Source organism: Pseudophryne corroboree, chromosome 1, assembly GCF_028390025.1.
Source record: "Pseudophryne corroboree isolate aPseCor3 chromosome 1, aPseCor3.hap2, whole genome shotgun sequence".
NCBI lineage: Eukaryota > Metazoa > Chordata > Amphibia > Anura > Myobatrachidae > Pseudophryne > Pseudophryne corroboree.
The window spans coordinates 160,138,369-160,157,608 of record NC_086444.1 but is presented as its reverse complement, the minus strand read 5'-3'; the positions used below and the strand labels follow the sequence as shown (position 1 = coordinate 160,157,608).

Genomic DNA, 19,240 nt, shown 5'->3' with positions numbered 1-19,240 from the left:
ACAGGATTGATGACTTGTTCAATTTGAAAAGGACCGATGTAACGAGGCGCAAACTTCATGCTGGGAACTCTCAACCTCAAATTCTTCGTAGACAACCACACACGATCACCCACTTTGAGAGCAGGAACTGCCCTACGCTTCTTATCTGCAAACTTCTTGTATCTAGACGATGCTTTGAGCAGAGCCGCTCGCACATTCTTCCAGTTGTTTGAAAACTGGCATAAGGTGATATCCACTGCTGGTACAGAAGTTGCTGGAAGCGGCTGGAATTCCGGAACTTTAGGGTGGAATCCATAGTTGATGAAGAATGGTGTTGAAGAAGATGAGGAATGATATTGATTGTTATGGCTGAACTCGGCCCAGGGAAGGAGTTGAACCCAGTCATCTTGCGAGGAAGACACATAGATGCGGAGGAAGGCCTCCAAGTCCTGATTCACCCTCTCAGTTTGACCATTGGTCTGAGGATGGTAAGCTGTAGAAAAATTTAATTTGACTTGGAGAACTTGACACAAACTTCGCCAGAATTTAGCTACAAATTGTACTCCTCTATCAGAGATGATCTCCTCGGGAAGACCGTGTAGTCGGAAGATCTCTTGAATGAATACTTGAGCCAACTTGGAAGCTGACGGAAGACCGGTGAGAGGAATGAAATGTGCCATCTTGGTAAACCGGTCAACCACTACCCAGATGGTATTAAACTTGTTGCACATAGGCAGGTCTGTAACAAAGTCCATCGACAAATGGGTCCACGGTCGACGGGGAACAGATAATGGAACCAGTTGCCCCGCAGGCGACTGGCGGGATACTTTGTGTTGAGCACACTTTGGGCAAGATGCAATAAACTCCATGACGTCCTTCTTCAGAGTTGGCCACCAATAAGACCTAGAGATAAACTCAAGGGTTTTCTGAATGCCTGTATGTCCGGCAAAGCGGGAAGCATGTGCCCAATGCATGAGCTTCTTCCTTAACACCGGCTTCACAAAACTTTCCCCTGGTGGGGGCGTAGAGTCCATCCTTACCGTGGAGAATGCCAACGGATTGATAATAGGATGCTTGTCAGAAGACTCCGACTCATTTTCTTGCTCCCAAGAGCGGGAAAGGGCATCGGCCTTGCGATTCTGAGAGCCCGGACAGAACTGGAGTTTAAAGTCGAACCTGGAAAAGAAAAGTGCCCATCTGGCCTGACGAGGATTAAGACATTGTGCGCCTTTCAAATATAGAAGATTCTTGTGATCGGTAAGTATAGTGACCGAATGAGAAGCTCCCTCCAGCAGGTATCTCCACTCCTCCAGAGCGAGTTTGATTGCCAGCAACTCCTGATCGCCAATGGCATAGTTGCTCTCAGCTGGGGAGAACTTCCGGGAGAAGAAGCTGCAAGGATGTAGATGACCATCTTTAGCTCTCTGGGATAACACCGCCCCTACTCCAACGGAAGAGGCATCCACTTCAAGAATGAAAGGAGAGTTGATATCGGGCTGTTTCAAAACCGGAGCAGAGATGAATCGTTGCTTTAATAGATAAAAAAGCTTGCATAGCTTCTTCAGACCACTTGGACGGATTAGCACCCTTCTTGATCAACGCAGTGATAGGCGCCACAATGGTGGAAAAGTCTCGTATAAACTTTCTGTAGTAATTGACGAATACTAAAAACCTCTGGACCCCTTTGAGGGTTACAGGTATCGGCCAATTCTGGATTGCTTGTAGTTTCTCAGGATCCATTTCTAGTCCAGAACCGGACACAATGTAGCCTAGAAATAGAATGGACTTGACTTCAAAAACACACTTCTCTAATTTGCAATAGAGATGATTGACACGGAGACGGGACAGAACTTCCTTTACCCAGAAACGATGTTCCTCTAGATTATTAGCAAAGATAAGTATATCATCTAGATAAACAACGACATGACGATATAAAATGTCTCTGAAGATCTCGTTCACGAAATGCTGGAAGACAGCTGGAGCATTACTTAATCCGAAAGGCATGACGAGGTACTCATAATGTCCATCACGGGTGTTAAAGGCGGTCTTCCACTCGTCACCCTCTCGGATCCGGATGAGGTTGTAGGCACCCCTCAAATCCAATTTCGTGAAGATGGTTGCTCCACTAACTCTATCAAAGAGTTCTGTAATCAGGGGTAAAGGATATCGGTTCTTGACGGTAATGTCGTTCAAGCCTCTGTAGTCGATGCATGGCCGCAGGCCACCGTCTTTCTTCTTAACGAAGAAAAAACCTGCGCCAGCTGGGGAGGAAGAAGGTCGGATGAAACCCTTCGCCAGATTCTTCTTAATATATTCTTCCATGGAATGCGTCTCTGGTAAAGACAACGGATAAGTTCGGCCTCGAGGTGGAACCTTCCCTGGAATGAGATTGATTGGACAGTCCCATTCTCTATGAGGAGGAAGGATATCAGCAGAAGCCTTACTGAACATGTCCGTGTAGTCTTGATACGGATGAGGTGGAACGTCAGACGACCTGGAGGAGGAAGAACAAACAGGAAGCACTTTGGACAGACAGGTCTCAGTACAGGAAGGACCCCATGCCAGTATTTGCGTAGTCATCCAGTCAATTGATGGGTTATGGAGACGAAGCCATGGAAGGCCCAAAACCACAGGATGTGTGGCTCTTGGAATCACTAAAAAGGAAATAAATTCTGAATGAAGAACTCCTACTCTCAGACGAACTGGTAGAGTTCTTAAAGAAATAACTGCGTCAAAAATCTGCATCACAGCTGGGAACCGGGCCTAGGACGCTGGGACAGCCTTAGGAGACACCTGAAAGGTAAATAATGGCGTCCAGATACCCGGATCGTGACACTGGCTAGTGGGGCCCGGTGCTGGTTTCAAAAATACGGGGGACCCCTACGCTTTTGTCCCCCGTATTTTTGGAATCAGGACCAGGCGCAGAGCCCGGTGCTGGTTGATTAAATATGGGGGAACCCCTGTAATTTTTTACCCCATATTTTTCCAACCAGGACCGGCTCAAAGAGCCCGAGGCTGGTTATGCTTAGGAGGGGGGACCCCACGCAATTTTTTTTCCAGTTTTTACACTAAACAGACCCTTTCCCATAGATTACCATGCACAGATCTCACTGATCCGTGCATGGTTATCCAAACTCAACTGGAAAAAGCAGGTCTATTTTTTTTGCTGCTTTTTTTAACGAATCGAAAAAAAACAGACCCGCACTTGAGCACTCAGAAACTAACACCCAAATACGAATGAATAGTGAATGCCCGTATTGTATGAAATAACAGCCGTGTTTGACCGATGGTCTATTCATTCGTATTTCGGAACTTTGCAAATCAAACCATTACGAATAGTCCAAACACTGCCGAGATTGGTGCTTAGTGAATTCCCAGATTGGGACTTAGAAAATAAAACACAAAACGGACAAACTCGAATTCTTAGTAAATATTGGCCCATGTCTCTCTAATGTAACCTATATTATTCCCATTTTGCAGATGTTTGCTTCATTTAAATATTCAGTTTTGTTTTAATGATGCATGGATATTGTTATTTAATGGGTTTAAGATAAGGCAATGTAAAAGCAGTATGACTCTGGTAATGCTTTTCCTACTTTTTTCATCCTTGCAAAACCTGCAGGGTGTCTGGCCTTCTATTTAATTATTATAAGAGCGCACAAGCAAGAAATGTATACAGGACTGGGAATGTTTCCTTGGGTACAGACATGTTTGATTTGTTTATTTTTGTCAGGTCAAACTTTTATTTTACTTTGCTGGATGCAGTCAGTTTACCTACAATCAAAATCCTGACGGACAAAATACCGACAACCAATGAATGATTGTCAAAATATCGACAAGGCCAAAATACCGACATGGACAAAATACCATCATTTTAAATGTCGACACGTTCAAAATACCGACATTTAAAATGTTGACAGGTCAAAAAAAATCGACTTGAGTTTTTAATGATTTTTTTCATTGAAACCGACTTGTTCATACTTTACCATCCCAGTGGACATGGAGGGGGAATATAAAAGCGTGTCGAGCGCAGCGAGGCACCGTGCCTGAAGCAAGGGGACGTGCTAAATGTATACGGTGCCCATGTCGACATACACACTCAAAAAAACAATGAAAAACTTGTGTCGACTTTTTGACCTGTTGACATTTTAACTGATGGTATTTTGACTGTGTCGACATTTTAAATGTCGGTATTTTGACCATGTCAGTATTTTGACGTTGTCGGTATTCTGACCATCAGTCAATTGTCGGTATTTTGACCGTCGGGATTTTGATTGTAGGTAAATCATACTGATCCCTACTGTGCAAACAAGTCCACCAAGTATAGATATTTTGCACACTGGAGCAAACGGTTTAATAATATAGAAAGAAAAAGGAAGATAGAAGGTTCTCCTACTTGGCGCAGAAGCTGCCCGTACACTGAGAGTGGCATAAATAAATGCCACCACATTTATATAACCAAAATACAGAAAAGAGGTAGACACTACTCTGTGTCCAGGGCGCTCTAACATGACAGTGGCCCTCATTCCGATTTGATCGCTAGCTGCCGTTGTTCGCAGCACAGCGATCAGGCTAAAAATCGGCACTTCTGCGCATGCGTACGGGCCGAAGTACTTTCACACAAAACTATGCAGTTTTACACAAGGGCGAGCGACGCTTTTCTGACGCTCTGCTGATCGGTAAGTGATTGACAGGAAGTGGGTGTTTCTGGGTGGTAACTGAGCGTTTTCCGGGAGTGTGCTAAAAAAACGCAGGCGTGACAGGTGAAAACGCAGGCGTACCTGGGGAAACAGGGGAGTGGCTGGCCGAACGCCATGTGATGTCAAAGCAGGAACTAAACTGAGTGAAGTGATCGCAAGGTAGGAGTAGGTCTGGAGCTGCTCAGATACTGCATGAAAAATTTCACGAGCAGTTCTGCTCACCTTTCGTTCGCACTTCTGCTAAGCTAAGATACACTCCCAGAGGAAGGCGGCTTAGCATTTGCACTGCTGCTAAAAGCAGCTAGCGAGCGATCAACTTGGAATGAGGGCCAATATATGATAAAGATGCAGAATAAAAAAGCAATGTTAAAAGTAATAAAACATTCCTTTTGTACAGTTTGATGATCAGTTCCCTTGGTTGCCGATCAGATGGAGAGTTCAGTTTGTGTTTTTGAAAACTTCAGCTCGTCTCAAACAGCTTTTCCAGGCTCAATTTGTCAATTTTATTCTACTGGACTTTTTCTAAAGGACAGCTTTTTTATCTGCATTTTTCGTTTTTGTTTTTAAAGTTTTTTAATTCTTTTTTATTTAAGGTGGAAATTTTTTGCATGCTATTGTAATATTAAAGAAATTCGTTTGATTTTCACACATATGAGAATATTTTTTTTATTGCTTGTTGTTCTGAGAGACAATTTGGAACCACTTCTGATGGGAGAACATACTCTATAAAAGATACCTTGATAGGAGTCAACATTACACAATCCATGTGAGTTGGGGTACGCACCTTGTTAATCCATTGGAAACCTTAGAAAAAGATACCTTTATATGCTTTTTCTATCCAAATCAAGTGTGAGTGTTTGGTATGCAAAAGTCTCATCTCTATACTTACCTTACCATCATTTGAAAGTAGAATATTCACATAAGATGACCTGTTGCCTGTTAAAGAAACCTTGATGTGTGCATGCTTACCTGAATTTGTGTGAGTACGATATGCTCCCTTTCTTGGATCCGCTGTAGTGTTTGTTTCTTCAATTGTCGGGTTAAGATTGGTCTACACATTAGCTTCTTTCTGTTCCCCTCCCTGTATGAGCCTGGGAAAGCTGTTTGTAACGAGCTGAAGTTTTCAAAAACACAAGCTGAACTCTCCATCTGCTCGGCAACCAAGGGAACTGATCATCGAACCGTACAAAAGGAATGTATTATTATTACTTTTAATGTTGCTTTTTTATTCTGCATCTTTATCATATATTGTCACGTTAGAGCGCCCTGGACACAGAGTAGTGCCTACTTCTTTTTTGTCTTTTGGTTTAATAATATAATGCCCGCTATTAAAAATTCCCTTGTTTTCTTTTTCTTCTAAATGACGCATCACACAATACTACTCTCATTCAGTGGCAGTATTATATGCACTAAGGTGGTCATTCCGAGTTGTTCGCTAGTTGCTTTCGTTCGCAGAGCACCAATCAGGCAAAGGCGACGCTTTTCAATCGCACTGCTGGCCGCAGAGTGATTGACAGGAAGTAGGTGTTTCTGGGAGGTAACTGACCGTTTTCGGGGAGTGTGTGTAAAAACGCAGGCATGTCAGATAAAAACACAGGAGTGGCTGTGGAAACGTAAGCGTGGCTGGGCGAACGCAGGGCGTGTTCGTGACGTCAAAACAGGAACTAAATAGTCTGTGTCACAACTGAGGGCTGGTGACGGTAGCTGGAAGACTCAGTTGAAGGGGCTGACGGATACCGGAATTTAGGAGGTGAGAGAGGACTCCTAGACATGCACTTAGGTAGTAGCACCCCGATGCCGACAACAGATGATGCCCTTGAGGGTTTTTATTTAAAACATAAAAAGTAATGAATAAGCAACCAAACAATAAATGAAAACGTGAGTCTCTGAAACACTACTGGTAGAGACCAGTAACCCGGAGTTAGAGTGAAAGTTCTTGTGTAATACTTGGGAACCCAGGTGAGGTTAAAGGTGATGCTGGGAATCACAGGTGCAACTTAGAATGAAGCTGGGGTTCACAGGTAACTGTGATCGAAGCTGGGGTTCGCAGGTAACTGTGAGCGAAGCTGGGGTTCGCAGGTAACTGTGAGCGAAGCTGGGGTTCGCAGGTAACTGTGAATGGTACTGGGATTCACAGGATTTGTATTCCACAGGAAGGGTTAATACTGGTTGAGAGGTAAACAGAGAACTGTTGGAGAGTGGCTGCTGGGAAGCCGGAGAGATACACTCTGCTAGCACTGGGTGCGGGAACAAGGGTGGCAGGGAGCACCACAGGGCTGGAACTGTACAGCAGAAGGAAAACACCAGGGAGTCAGGCTATACCGCAGGGATGGTCCACAGGAGAGTCGACAGTGAACTGCACACTGGTATCGCTGGAGAGACAATTGAAGCACTGACAATCTTCTGGGTGCTGGGACAGGATACTTATACCTGCTGGATAGCAGGGATTGGCTGACAATTATGACCTGGCTCCAGCAGCAATGAGGATAGGTGAACCAGTGATGTGTGATCCAAGTCCAAGATGGCTGCACCCATTGATGGAGATTGAAGGGGAAGAAGCATTCTGAAACCATGTGTAAAACAACAATGGCGGCGGAGGCCGCAGCAGCAGAACTCCACACGCCCAGATGCGTGCAGCCGCCGCAGGGATGGAAGCGGCGGCCGGGGCACACAGAGGACGCACATCCAGCAGAATACCACAGGCGCGGCAGCGACAACCGCGACGGGACTGAGAGCGCCGCACCGCTGTAAGTGCAGATACTGAGAAGGCCGCTGAAACCAGCGCTGCAGGCAATGACCAAAACATAGCTATGGCCCGGCTCTGGCTCGCTGCGCCAATCCCAGGAGGCACCTGACAGTCTGAAGTGATCGCAAGCTAGGAGTAGGTCTGGAGCTACTCTGAAGCTGCACAAAATTATTTTGTAGCCGCGCTGCGATCCTTTCGTTCGCACTTCTGCTAAGCTAAGATACACTCCCAGAGGGCGGCGGCTTAGCGTTTGCACGGCTGCTAAAAGTAGCTAGCGAGCGAACAACTCGGAATGAGGGCCTAAAAGCAATGCACAACAAATAGTAATATGGGTAAATAAGACAAAATCAGCACAGCTGTACATTTACAGTCATGAGTTATAGAGTTCAATAGCAGAAAGGAATCATTACTGAGAGTACAAACAGCACAGCATCCCATTAAATGCTGCCTTTCCAACTACAAATTCAATAATGCAAAACACAGTAATCGGCATATGCAAAAATGAAGACAAGCATTAAATACAATTTAACTGAGATGCACCTATTCACCACTAGGTGGAAGGCTACATCCTAACTTAGCAAAACCTGTGATTGTTCTACTCACATGCTAGTGGCCGCTTAGCACAGGGCAAGGTCACCCAGCATGTGAGGCACCGCTCGGCGATGCTATCACAATTCAATTGCAATCTCATCACAGAAACATCAAATAGAGGTAGACCCCTGCCTACGATCATGGCTGCGTAGGCAGGGGTACCGCCGCCATGTTTCCAATCGCAGGAAACACAGGCGATATCATTGGCCGGCCCCAAAAACGGCCATGACAATTCTACATTTCCTGCTCTCCTCCCCCACTACGCTGCGTCACCACCCCCGGACACCCGTCGCTTGTCAATCGATTGCATAATGAAGGATTGCGTACGTGCACTACAGCTACGGCGCATGAACAGACCCTCGGGACGCGGCCGTGCCTGTAAACGCTGCAAATACCCCCCACTCTGAGGTCTTTGTTGACATACCATGATATGGGCAATACGGTTATCTCATGTCAATTGTTATTGTACAATTTCTGTTACATAAGGTATTTTTTTAGCACTGTCCCTAATATTAGCAATGCATTGGAGGGGGAGTTCTTCCTGGGTAGGACTCTTCCTTAATAAACTGTAAAAGTCGTTGTACCATGGAATAACTTTTTGGATGTATTCAACAATTTTTCGAGTGGACACTCTGTATACAGTAGCTTTGTCTCTATGGAACCACAAGTCCCGGAAGATCTCTCCACGCTGGATTTTAACCTCTCTTTATAACCCTCTGGATTGTTTACAAGGATTCTCCCATTGCCTATTTGGAGATCTGATTTGGCGGTGGTGTTACTGTCACCAAACATCTGTTCAGGAGAGAAACGTTGTAATGCTGAGTGTACAGCAGTCAGACCTGGGACGCTACCTGACAGCCGAAGCATCAAGTAATTTAAAACAGGCATCCCCACTCAGCTGGTCTGACTATACACCTTCTGGATTAATGCTCCACACACTCCACAAAATTCAAGGCTGGAGAAGCGCTGAAATCACCTTTTCAAGATTCTATTACATGTCATGGTACTGTAACTTTCACACAAGAAAACAATGCTCTTTACTAATATACCTCAGAAAGAGTGAAACCATCTATTGGAACCAGCAATGCTCCTATCCAGTGGGATAAGCAATGACTTCAAGCAGGGGTTCTCAAACTCGGTCTTTAGGACCCACAACATGTCATGTTTTCTAGGTTAAATAGCAGGTTCCCAGGTGTATTAATTACTCTCTGAATTAACCTAAAGTGTTTTAACCGAACCACAGGTGGAACTAATTATTTCACTTGCGATTCTGTGAGGAAACCTGAAAAATGTCATCCGGTCTATCAGTCGACAGTAAAAAGGTCAACAGTCTATAGGTCGACAAGCATTATGACACCTTTCTAAGGGTTTTTATTTTTGCATTTTTTTTTATACTTTACCATCCATGTGAACTACAATTGGGAAGAGTAACCTGTGCCAAAAGCAGCGATATCGGAGCGAGGCACCTTGTGCAATTTGTAAATTAAACTGCATTTTTTAATTATTACTGGCTACTTGCATCCTGCACTCTCTTAAATGTAATAGATATATATATTCATATATCTTTATTTACTACTGAATATCACTGGTCGCCGCACTCCTATCCCCCCCTTTATATATACACATACACATACATATACACACACACACACACACACACACACACACACACACACACACACACATTATATATATATACAGGTTGAGTATCCCTTATCCAAAATGCTTGGGACCAGACGTATTTTGGATATCGGATTTTTCCGTATTTTGGAATAATTGCATACTATAATGAGATATCATGGTGATGGGACCTAAATCTAAGCACAGAATGCATTTATGTTTCATATACACCTTATACACACAGCCTGATGGTCATTTTAGAGAATATTTTTTATACCTTTGTGCATTAAACAAAGTGTGTGTACATTCACACAATTCATTTATGTTTCATATACACCTTATACACACAGCCTGAAGGTCATTTAATACAATATTTTTAATAACTTTGTGTATTAAACAAAGTTTGTGTACATTGAGCCATCAAAAAACAAAGGTTTCACTATCTCAGTCTCATTCAAAAAAGTCCGTATTTCGGAATATTCCGTATTTCGGAATATTTGGATATGGGATACTCAACCTGTATATATATACTAGGTGCTTCATCGCGCCCTACGGGCGCTCTTCACACCGTCGCAAGGGGCTACGCCCCCTTAACCCTTGCATGCCTTTCTGGGGTTCAATATTTGTATTATATAAAGTATTACCTGCATTCCTTTGTTAGTGGTTAAATATTGCACAATGAAAGGGCGTGCGATGGTGAAGGAGGCGCAGCCCCTTGCGACGGCGTGAACAGCACCTGCAGGGCACGATGTACAGAATGTAGCGGGTGCGGGGGGGACTGCGGATGGTGTCTGTAGATGCTGCAGGTGGAGGGGGGGCAAAAGTGGGGGTGGGGCCCGGATGGGGAAGAGTCGGGAGGTGCTGCGGGTGGGGGAGGGGCAGAGGAGCGGGGGATGCAGATTGGGGAGGGGTCCGGAGGCACTGCAGGTGGGGGAGGGGCAGGGGTGCCATGGGTGGGAGAGGGGCAGGTGTGGGGATGTTGTGGATGGGTGAAGGGTTCCGGAGGTGCTGTGGGATGGGAAGGGGCGGGAGTGCCGGGGTGGGGTAGGGGTCCGCAGGCGCCATGGGTAGGGGAGGGGCAGGTACGGGTGGTGCAGCACATAGGAAAGGAGGTCCGGAGGTGCTGCTGGTGGTGGAGGGGCAGGTGCGGTGGTGCCATTGGTGGGGGAGGGGTGGGGGAGGGGGGGACCGCGGATGGAGGAGGGTGTCTACAGATGCTGCGGGTGGAGGGGGGCAGGTGTGGGGGGAGACATATAAAGGGGGTGGATGGTGGAGGGGGCCTGGAGGTGCTGTGGGTGGTGAAAGGGCGGAGGAGTGGGAGCCGCGGGTGGTGTAGGGGGTCTGGAGGCACAGCGTGTGGGGGAGGGGTGGAGTGCCGCATGTGGTGGAGGGGAAGGTGCGGAGGTGTGGTGCATTGGGGAGAGGTCTGGAGGCGCTGCGGGTACTGTACCTGCCAAAAAGGTAGTTGGAGGGTATGCAGTAACAGGGCCAGGACAGGGGTGACAGGGTCAGAACAGGGTTGACGGGGCCAGGACAGGGGTGACAGGGTCAGAAAAGGGGTGACGGGGCCAGGACAGGGGCGACGGGGCCAGGACAGAAATGACAGGGACAGGATAGGGGTGACAGGCCAGGGTAGGGGTGGCAGGAACAGGACAGGGGTGACAGGGCCAGTATAGGGTTGACAGGGCAAGCACAGGGGTAACAGGGCCAGGATAGGGGTAACAGGGCCAGCATAAGGGTAACAGGGCCAGCAGAAGGGTGACAGGGCCAGCATATGGGTGACAGGGCCAGCATAAGGGTGACAGGGCCAGGATAAGGGTGAAAGGGCCAGGATAAGGGTGGCAGGGCAAGGCTAGGGACATGACAGAACACAGGGCACGGTAGAGATTGGTATTAGGGACAAAACAGTGGTGACAGACAGATGTGTCTTACCGGAGTCACGGCTGCTGCTGTTCCACTCCAACCTGTTGGGATCTGCTGCTGGTGGAGACTTGGTATGGCTGACTCTCTTAGGCTGGAGTCCTGCTTCCTCTGCCCGTCCGCAACCCCCCCCCCCCCTCCTCAGTCACACACCGCAGACCTCGCGCAGCTGCTGGGCACTGTGGTAAGGGGAGACTGGGAGTGACAGGAGATGCTGCGGCTGGAGGGAGGAGGGGGTCGGAGCCTGCAAGCAGCTCGGACTTCTGCAGCGTTACCCGCTGGCTAAAGTGTGTGGAGGAGCTGGGCGCACCTCACTGTGGGTGGCAGCGCTGCAGCTAGTGGTGGGGTTGCCGGGGCTGGAGATAACAGAGGCAGTACGGAACCTGCACAGCGGCAGGTGCCCCACAAAACTGCAGCTAAGAAGCGTGGAGTGTGCCAGAAAGTGACGCTCCTCCGCGCCAGAGAGGGGGGGGGTCAAGCACACAGTGAGCCGGTGCCCGTCTGTCTGTACGGCATACCCCCTCACACACCCCCATACCTCCCAAATGTCCCGATTTTCGCGGGACAATCCCATTTTTTTGGGTCTGTCCCACCCGCGGGTCGCAGTGTCCCGCGGTAACGGGGGGGTCAGTTGGAAAGCTCCTGTACTCGCTGTTCTGCTTAGCAGAACAGCGGTGAATAGTGGAGACAGAGGGAGAGGGGGCATCAGGGGGTATGGATTAAGGGGGGGTTCCAGCAGCAGAGCCGGATTAAGGGGGGGGGGGCAGGGGGTACGTACCGTTGGCCCCACAGTTTTAGGGGGTCCCCCGGCTCGAGTAGCTCAATCACAGCTCAGAAGCTCCCCCTCCCCTGTCCTGTCCTGCCAGCAACAATGGCAGCACACGCTGCTGCGTGTTGGCAGGTCTGTGGTGTTCCAGGGAGGCAGCAGTCTCCCTGCTTTCTTCTGCCTGTGCGGGTGTGTAGGTGGGAGCGACCACCCCCTCTGGATTTACCCCTAGCTGAGGAGCCAAAATTCCATGTTAAAAAAAACAAAAAACGGAATTTGCGTAAGGGGGCGTGGCCTCGCGGGCGCGATTAGGCCACGCCCCCAACCCACAGCAGGCACAGCAATGAGATAGGGCTCCCCTGTCTCAAGTGCCCTGGGCCCCCCGGACTCATAATCAGCCCCTGGGGGCATGCCAGCAGCTCACAGAGCACTGGGCATGCCCCCTCACTGACGAAAACGGGTGCCCTCCCGTGAAGCCACGCCCCCTTTTTGCTGAGTGTGTGTCCCTCCTTCTGCCTGAAGAAAGCTCCTGCAGAAAGCTGGGAGGTATGCACCCCTGCCTGTGCCATGCCCATACTATCTGCTTCTGCTCCTAGTCTCCTATAGATTTGGCCAGATCTGTGACTCATTTGACTAACTCCGCCCACTGTTGTGACTCCGCCCAGCGTTAGCAAATGAATCACAAAGTCACAGATCTGGGCTATTATATAGGAGATATATATAGACATGTAGAGATGTGCCCTGTGGGCACATCTGTGGTGCTGTCCCTAGCTGGGGACAGCGCTGGGGCAGCTTGTCTGTCCCCAGCGCTGGGTGCGTGGCGGCAGGGGTCCGGTGCAGGGATTACCCTTTTCCCTGCACCGGACCAGAGGCGTTTGAATCTTGGCGCCCTCCGGGAGCCAATCGCGGCTCCCGGAGCGACAGCCAGTCAGAGAGGGACGCGGCGAGCCAAACGGCGCTCGCCGCATCATAGGCCCCGCCCCCGGCGTCTGACGTCAGACGCCGGGCGGGAGCCGAAGGGACGGAGCGCGCGGAAGAGCGCGAAGAAGAGAGACGCCACGCGGAGGAGCCAGAAGAGGTCATCGCGGTCGGAGTTCGGGTGGCCGCGGAAGAGACCTGAAGACGTCCGGCGGCAGGAAGATGTCCAGCGGCGGCTGGACGCGGCGAGGCGACGGCGGCGCCGCTGGCCAGGACGGGCCAGCGGCCGAAGATTGAAGGAGAGCGCCGGAGAGGTCACCAGGGGTGGGAAGCAAAGAGCTGACGAAGCTTCCCCCTGGTGCCTCTCCCAGCGGGTCAGGTAGGCCCTTTTCAGGTGCCCCTGTACCCGCTCCTCCCTAGACCACCGGGTGTTCGGGCAATTGGCCCGTGGGCACAGTCAGGCCCTCCCGGCCTGTGGGCATGTAGTCGGGCCCTCCCGGCCCGTGGGCACATAGTCGGGCCCTCCTGGCCCGTGGGGGCATTTAGTCGGGCCCTCCAGGCCCGTGGCCGATTAGGGATACATTAAGGTGACCCTGGGCATTAGGCCCAGGTCACCCAATGGGCACTAGTTAGGCGGGCACTAGGCCCGGGGGCATATCAGGCGATAGGCCTGTGGGGCATTAGAGGGCGCTAGGCCCTAGTGTATCTTGGCAGTAGGTACATATAAGGTGACCCTGGGCACAAGGCCCAGGTCACCCAACGGGCAGCAAGTTAGGCGGGCGCTAGGCCCGTGGGCGAAGTCAGGCCTCCGGCCTGTGTGCAGTTAGGGGGTGCTAGGCCCAGTGAACAAGTGCCCCCGAGGTGAATAAAGGTGGCACCGGGCACTAGGCCCAGGCCACCCTGAGGTGTTAGGTAGGCAGGCCCGCTCGGCCTGAGCCCTAAGGAGAGAGTACGGTAGGTGGGTGAGCTGTGCGGCCCCCACTACTGGGTGTTCTGAGTCGGGTAACTAAAGGGACCGTACCGTCGCTTGCATTGTGTATCGTGATGTATGTTACCGTGCGGGGCGATGTGTGAGCTCGTTAAGTGTGTTAGTTTTGTTGCACCACACCCACAGAGCTAGTTCGAGGGCTCTGCCGTTGTAGTTAGTATAGGGTGTGACACTAGGTTAGAGTTAGGCCCCGCACGGCTGTTTGCTTGTTTGTTTACCTCCTTACAGGGACCTGTAAGAGAAGAAGACGTTCGCAGTGCGAAACTGACGGTGAGTAACATCTGTGTGCGTTTGTCCCTTGTCTGTCCCCGAGCGCCGGAATCGGGATTGCTCACGGACGTGAGAATCCTTTTCATCACACTACGTGCGAGAGCGCAAGTGTGTGAAATCTGGGTGGCTGAGGCTTCGTGCCGGTGATGACCATTCACCCAACCGGTGAAGGTCGCGGTCACCCCTGGGGTATCCCCTGTTCCAGAGGAAGAAGGGTCGATACCCCCTTTAAGGTATATTATTCTCTCCTCAGCTCGGTCGTCGGTCAGCTCCGAGAGGGAATCGCCGTGTCCGGATCCGACTGAAGATTTCCAGGTCCGTTGAAGGTTCCGGTACCTGAAGGTGAGAGAGAGCGGCGCCTGGTGAGTACCGAGTCTACACCTGCACGGCAGCAGGCACCACACGCACCGCAGCCGCACCTCTCACAGACAGGCAGCAGCTTAGTAAAATTTGCCTTCCCAAGCAGCACACACGGACACATCACATGCCAGCCAAACTCCTTCCCTGCACTCCCGTCCCCACTGTAGCGGTGGCCGCACAGACAGGACAGCTGAGCGACGGCTATAATCTATGAATGAAGCAGCCTGCCGCTCAATCATTGGCTGGGCACGCAGGCTGCAGGGGCAGGCTTCAGCTGTCCTGTCTGTGCGGCCGTTGTTGCAGTGGGAACGGGAGCCGGGGAGCGCAGCACTGCAGATCGGATCGGAGAGAGATCCAATCTGTGGTACGTACCCCCCGCCCGCCCCCCCTTCCCCCTTATTCCGACTCTAAGCTGTGCATCATGTTCCCAATTGCATTGCATTGGAGAAAGGGATTAGAACTGTTCTTGCTAAGAAGGTTTATAGATTTGTAAGTAAAGTAATGTTTTTAGGTTAGCTAAATAATCTAATCTAAGGCCCAATTTGATACACTCATGAGAGTTGGAAAGTATAATACCCATACAGCTACAGATGTAGCTACACGTGGTAGAGATATTGGGCTAATATCTCCAGCTACCATCCACATTATGTTTCTGTAAATGTTCAGTAAAGGTGAGAGCCTTTTAGTATACAGATATTTGATTGCATTAAAGTGCACCCGAGAGCAATGTGGGGTAGTGATCACCTCACTTCAGGCAGCAGAATATTAGGGGACAGTTTGGGACAGCAGGGGAAAGATAACTTATTTGTATTTTGGAAAAGTAAAATATGTTACATTTAATGCTATTCATTTCTTACGCATTCCACGAGTTCCTCCGCGGGCCGGCTCCTTCCTTCAGCCGCGGCTGCGTGACCCGGTGTCCTCCAAGTGGGACAGTGCATGCGCCGGGGGCTCCTTCCTCCAGTAGTGGCTGCGTGACCTGGCGTTTACAAGTGTGACAGTGCATGCGCCGGGGGGACGCTGAAGAGAGGCTTCTTTCGCCATTACCTACACTGTTTTAAAGTATCCCCGACCAGTCCGCAGCATACACCTAGGAGTACACGTACCACGGGTTGGGAAACGCTGGACTAGAGTGAGCTGTGGAGTACACATCACATCTAGAACTACAGACTATCAATTCCGGGTGTCTGGGTGGATTTGGCTGAAGAGCTTAAGGGACATACAGTACATGAACCCTAAAACCTCAAAGTGGAGTATTAATATCATATTTAAGTTATTATCACTTATTTACACCAAATAAATTATTTCACTTTATTTTTTATATCTTTTACTTCAACATATATTTTTTAACTGACATTTAGATTATTTTATTGTTTCACACTACAATACTGAATCAACTTGCTTTTTTATTTCTGGGTATTATATATTTCTACTGATTATTGTGCAAGTTCTCCTGGTTAGTTTGCATTGCCTTTTATCAAATCAATCAGTAAACCTGTGAAATTATGTATGGTTGATGGATGCTGAACATTTGTAATTTTGATTTATTTCATGGCGGCACTAAACAATCCTACCTGTCTTCCTAGAGGCTCTAGATTGCCTGACCTCATTCTTCCCATCAACCATGGTGCTTTGGGATTCTGCATATTTCTTTCTGTAAGAGATCCAAGTATAAAGATGAGGTGTTGGTATTGTGGGTTGCCTTGAGTATGGCTTTTCTGTTTGCCCTAGAGACTGTACATATGTTACAATAACAAATTAGATAAAAATACCTGAAGGCATTCCCCACCTTCTGGTGTCTATATTTCTGACGACTTTCTGTGCTTTGCAGTAAAATGAGCGGACGAGAGAGATGCAGGATGAAATTTTCACATTATACCAGGGACCTGCAGGGCATAGTCCGGTTTTTCTAAAGGCACATTTATTTTTGTGTGCACGAAGCTACTTGCTATGAGAACCATGTCAAAATGGCAAGTCCTTGGAGAAGAGCTGGGTGGATGGGGGGAGTTATTATGGTTTATTTACAGTATATAGCGCTGAACAGAGCATATTTGTAATTTTCATCAGTCCCTATTGTAATTTACAGCTTATAAACCAGGGTTCATCTCTAATGGTATGGGTCATTAGGTCGACCACACTTAGGTCAACTGTCATTAGGTCGACCACTATTGGTCAACATACATTAGGTCGATATGGTCACTAGGTCGACATGAGTTTTTCACATATTTTTTTTCATTCTTTGAACTTTTTTGACATGAGCATGGTCGACATGGAAAAAGATCGACATGAGTTTTTTTTTACTTTTTTTGGTGTTATTTTCTTTGTAAAGTGACGGGCCGTGTCCCTTGCATGGCTCGCCATGCTTCGGGCTCTGCTGCTGCTGCGCTCGACACAGGTTACTATTCCCAATCGTAGTCCATGTGGATCGTAAAGTATGAAAAAGTTCAAAAAAAGTAAAAAAAAGTGAAAAACTCATGTCAACCTTTTTCCATGTTGACCTTGTTCATGTTCACCTAATGACAATGTCGACCAAATGCATGTGGACCGATAGTGGTTGACGTAATGACTGTCGACCTAAGTGTGGTCGACCCCATATACCATCTCTAATCAGCGGACATGTAACTTACTGTATGTTTCTGGAGTTTGGGAGGAAAGCGGAGCACTTGGACAAAACCCACACAGACATGAGGCACACATACTGAACACAGTTAGTGCCTAGGTTAGGAACCACACTCATTGTGAGGCAGCAATGCTTACCACTGTGTCAACTCTGCTGACTAAGAGGTAAGTCAACTTTGACTCCCCAACTTTTACATTAAAAAAAACAAGAAAGGGGGGGGGGGGGGCGTGGCTTGGCGGGCTAGGGAGGACATGCCTTGGAGCTGCTCCTACACGGCGTCCTTGAAAAGGTTAATTAAATATACCACATAGCCCACCAGGTTCTCCCACGGCCTCTATTGCCCCTCTACTGCCGACAGGGGACCGGAGGAAGTGGGTTGCGGAGCCGGGGGACGCTTAGAACGTCCTTGCGGGTTGCGGCCCACCTCTGTCCCCACAGCTGGGGGCCTCGAGTGCGCTGGGCACCAGCCGCGGGTCTCCAAGGAACGGAGCCTCCCGCCCGCTCTTGTCCGCGGCTACAGCGCTACCTCTCCTGCCTCCCCAGAGTGTGTTACCCGGCGGTTCGGGTCCTGGCCCCCTCCTGCATACATCACATACCCCTCTCACACGGAGCTCAATTACCGGATCCCTCTGGTCACTTCCTCGGGCTATACATCTCCCGGCGGCCATCTTGAGTGAGGGAAAAAATAAAAAAGCCTGTAATTCCCCTTGGCCTGACCAGGGAAGCTCTGCTGTATATCCACTTTCCTATTTCTGCTGCCTGACCAGATCTGTGGTGGGGGTAAGCTGAAGAGGGCAGAAAGGTACTCTGCCTCTCCATACTCTATACCCTTCTGCTATATATATTCTTGTGTGTATATTTATTTATTTTTATTTATTTTTTATATATAGTCCTGTTTTTTTTTTTTTGTCCCCCCTTCTGGAATATTAATTTCTACATATAAGCGACCATTACTACTGAGCGATTGTCATTATTGGCCACCTGACCTATCAACAGTGGATGTCCTGAGGCACCTTCCAACTGTGTCACAGGTCAGACTCTCTGTGAGGCTATAAAATCTGCTGACAATCCTTAATTTATGGAGTTGGGGCTCCCCCAGCTGGATTGAAATTATATTGCAGTTCATTTATTTTCATACACGTTTATATACGTCTCTTATACCTTGTCATATCCTACTGCCCTTTTTACGCCATACGCTCCTCATAATGGATAAGTACATGGCTAAAACTCCCAGAAATCCCCGCGGTTCACAAGCAAATAAAGGTCGGGTCGTGACAACATTCCTGCAGATAGTCCTCAGTCACCGGTATCTGGTCCTAATAATAGCCCATTGAGATGCTCATCACTTACTACAACAAAGGATCCCGCCAAATCCTTTACAACGCATGAGATCGCTGACATATTGGCTTCACTCTTGGATCAAAAATTAGCCCCTTTGAAAGATTCATTGGATTCCGCCCTTACCCAGTTGAATCATCATGACCAATGTTTATCGGAGGCGGAGCAAAGAATCTCGAACCTTGAGGATGATTTAACAACGGCCAAAACGGCGCTCTCTGAACAAAATAGTGACGTCTATGCAAGAGAAACTTGAAGATTTAGAGAACAGAAACAGAAGTAGGGCTCCCAGAAACGGTGAAACCTTACGAACTGATGAATCTGGTATCTCAATGGCTGCCGAGAGAATTGGGATGTGCATCGGGCTCTGAATCTATGCTGATTGAACGTGTTCACCGTATCGATCCTGATCGACAATCTACTA

The 19,240-nt window shown here is 48.7% G+C and overlaps 1 protein-coding gene across 5 annotated transcripts in view; it reads right to left on the bottom strand.

Moving 5' to 3' along the window:
* Positions 1-16,508, bottom strand: part of ANKRD31 (ankyrin repeat domain 31) — a 387,557-nt gene extending 371,049 nt beyond the window's left edge. For all 5 annotated transcript variants that reach the window (XM_063963834.1, XM_063963836.1, XM_063963837.1 and 2 more), the window contains exon 1: positions 16,433-16,508. In XM_063963834.1, the coding sequence (XP_063819904.1) occupies positions 16,433-16,484 (52 nt within the window). In that variant the 5' untranslated portion in view covers positions 16,485-16,508. The remainder of the gene's footprint in view (positions 1-16,432) is intronic.
* Positions 16,509-19,240: the final 2,732 nt, after the last annotated feature.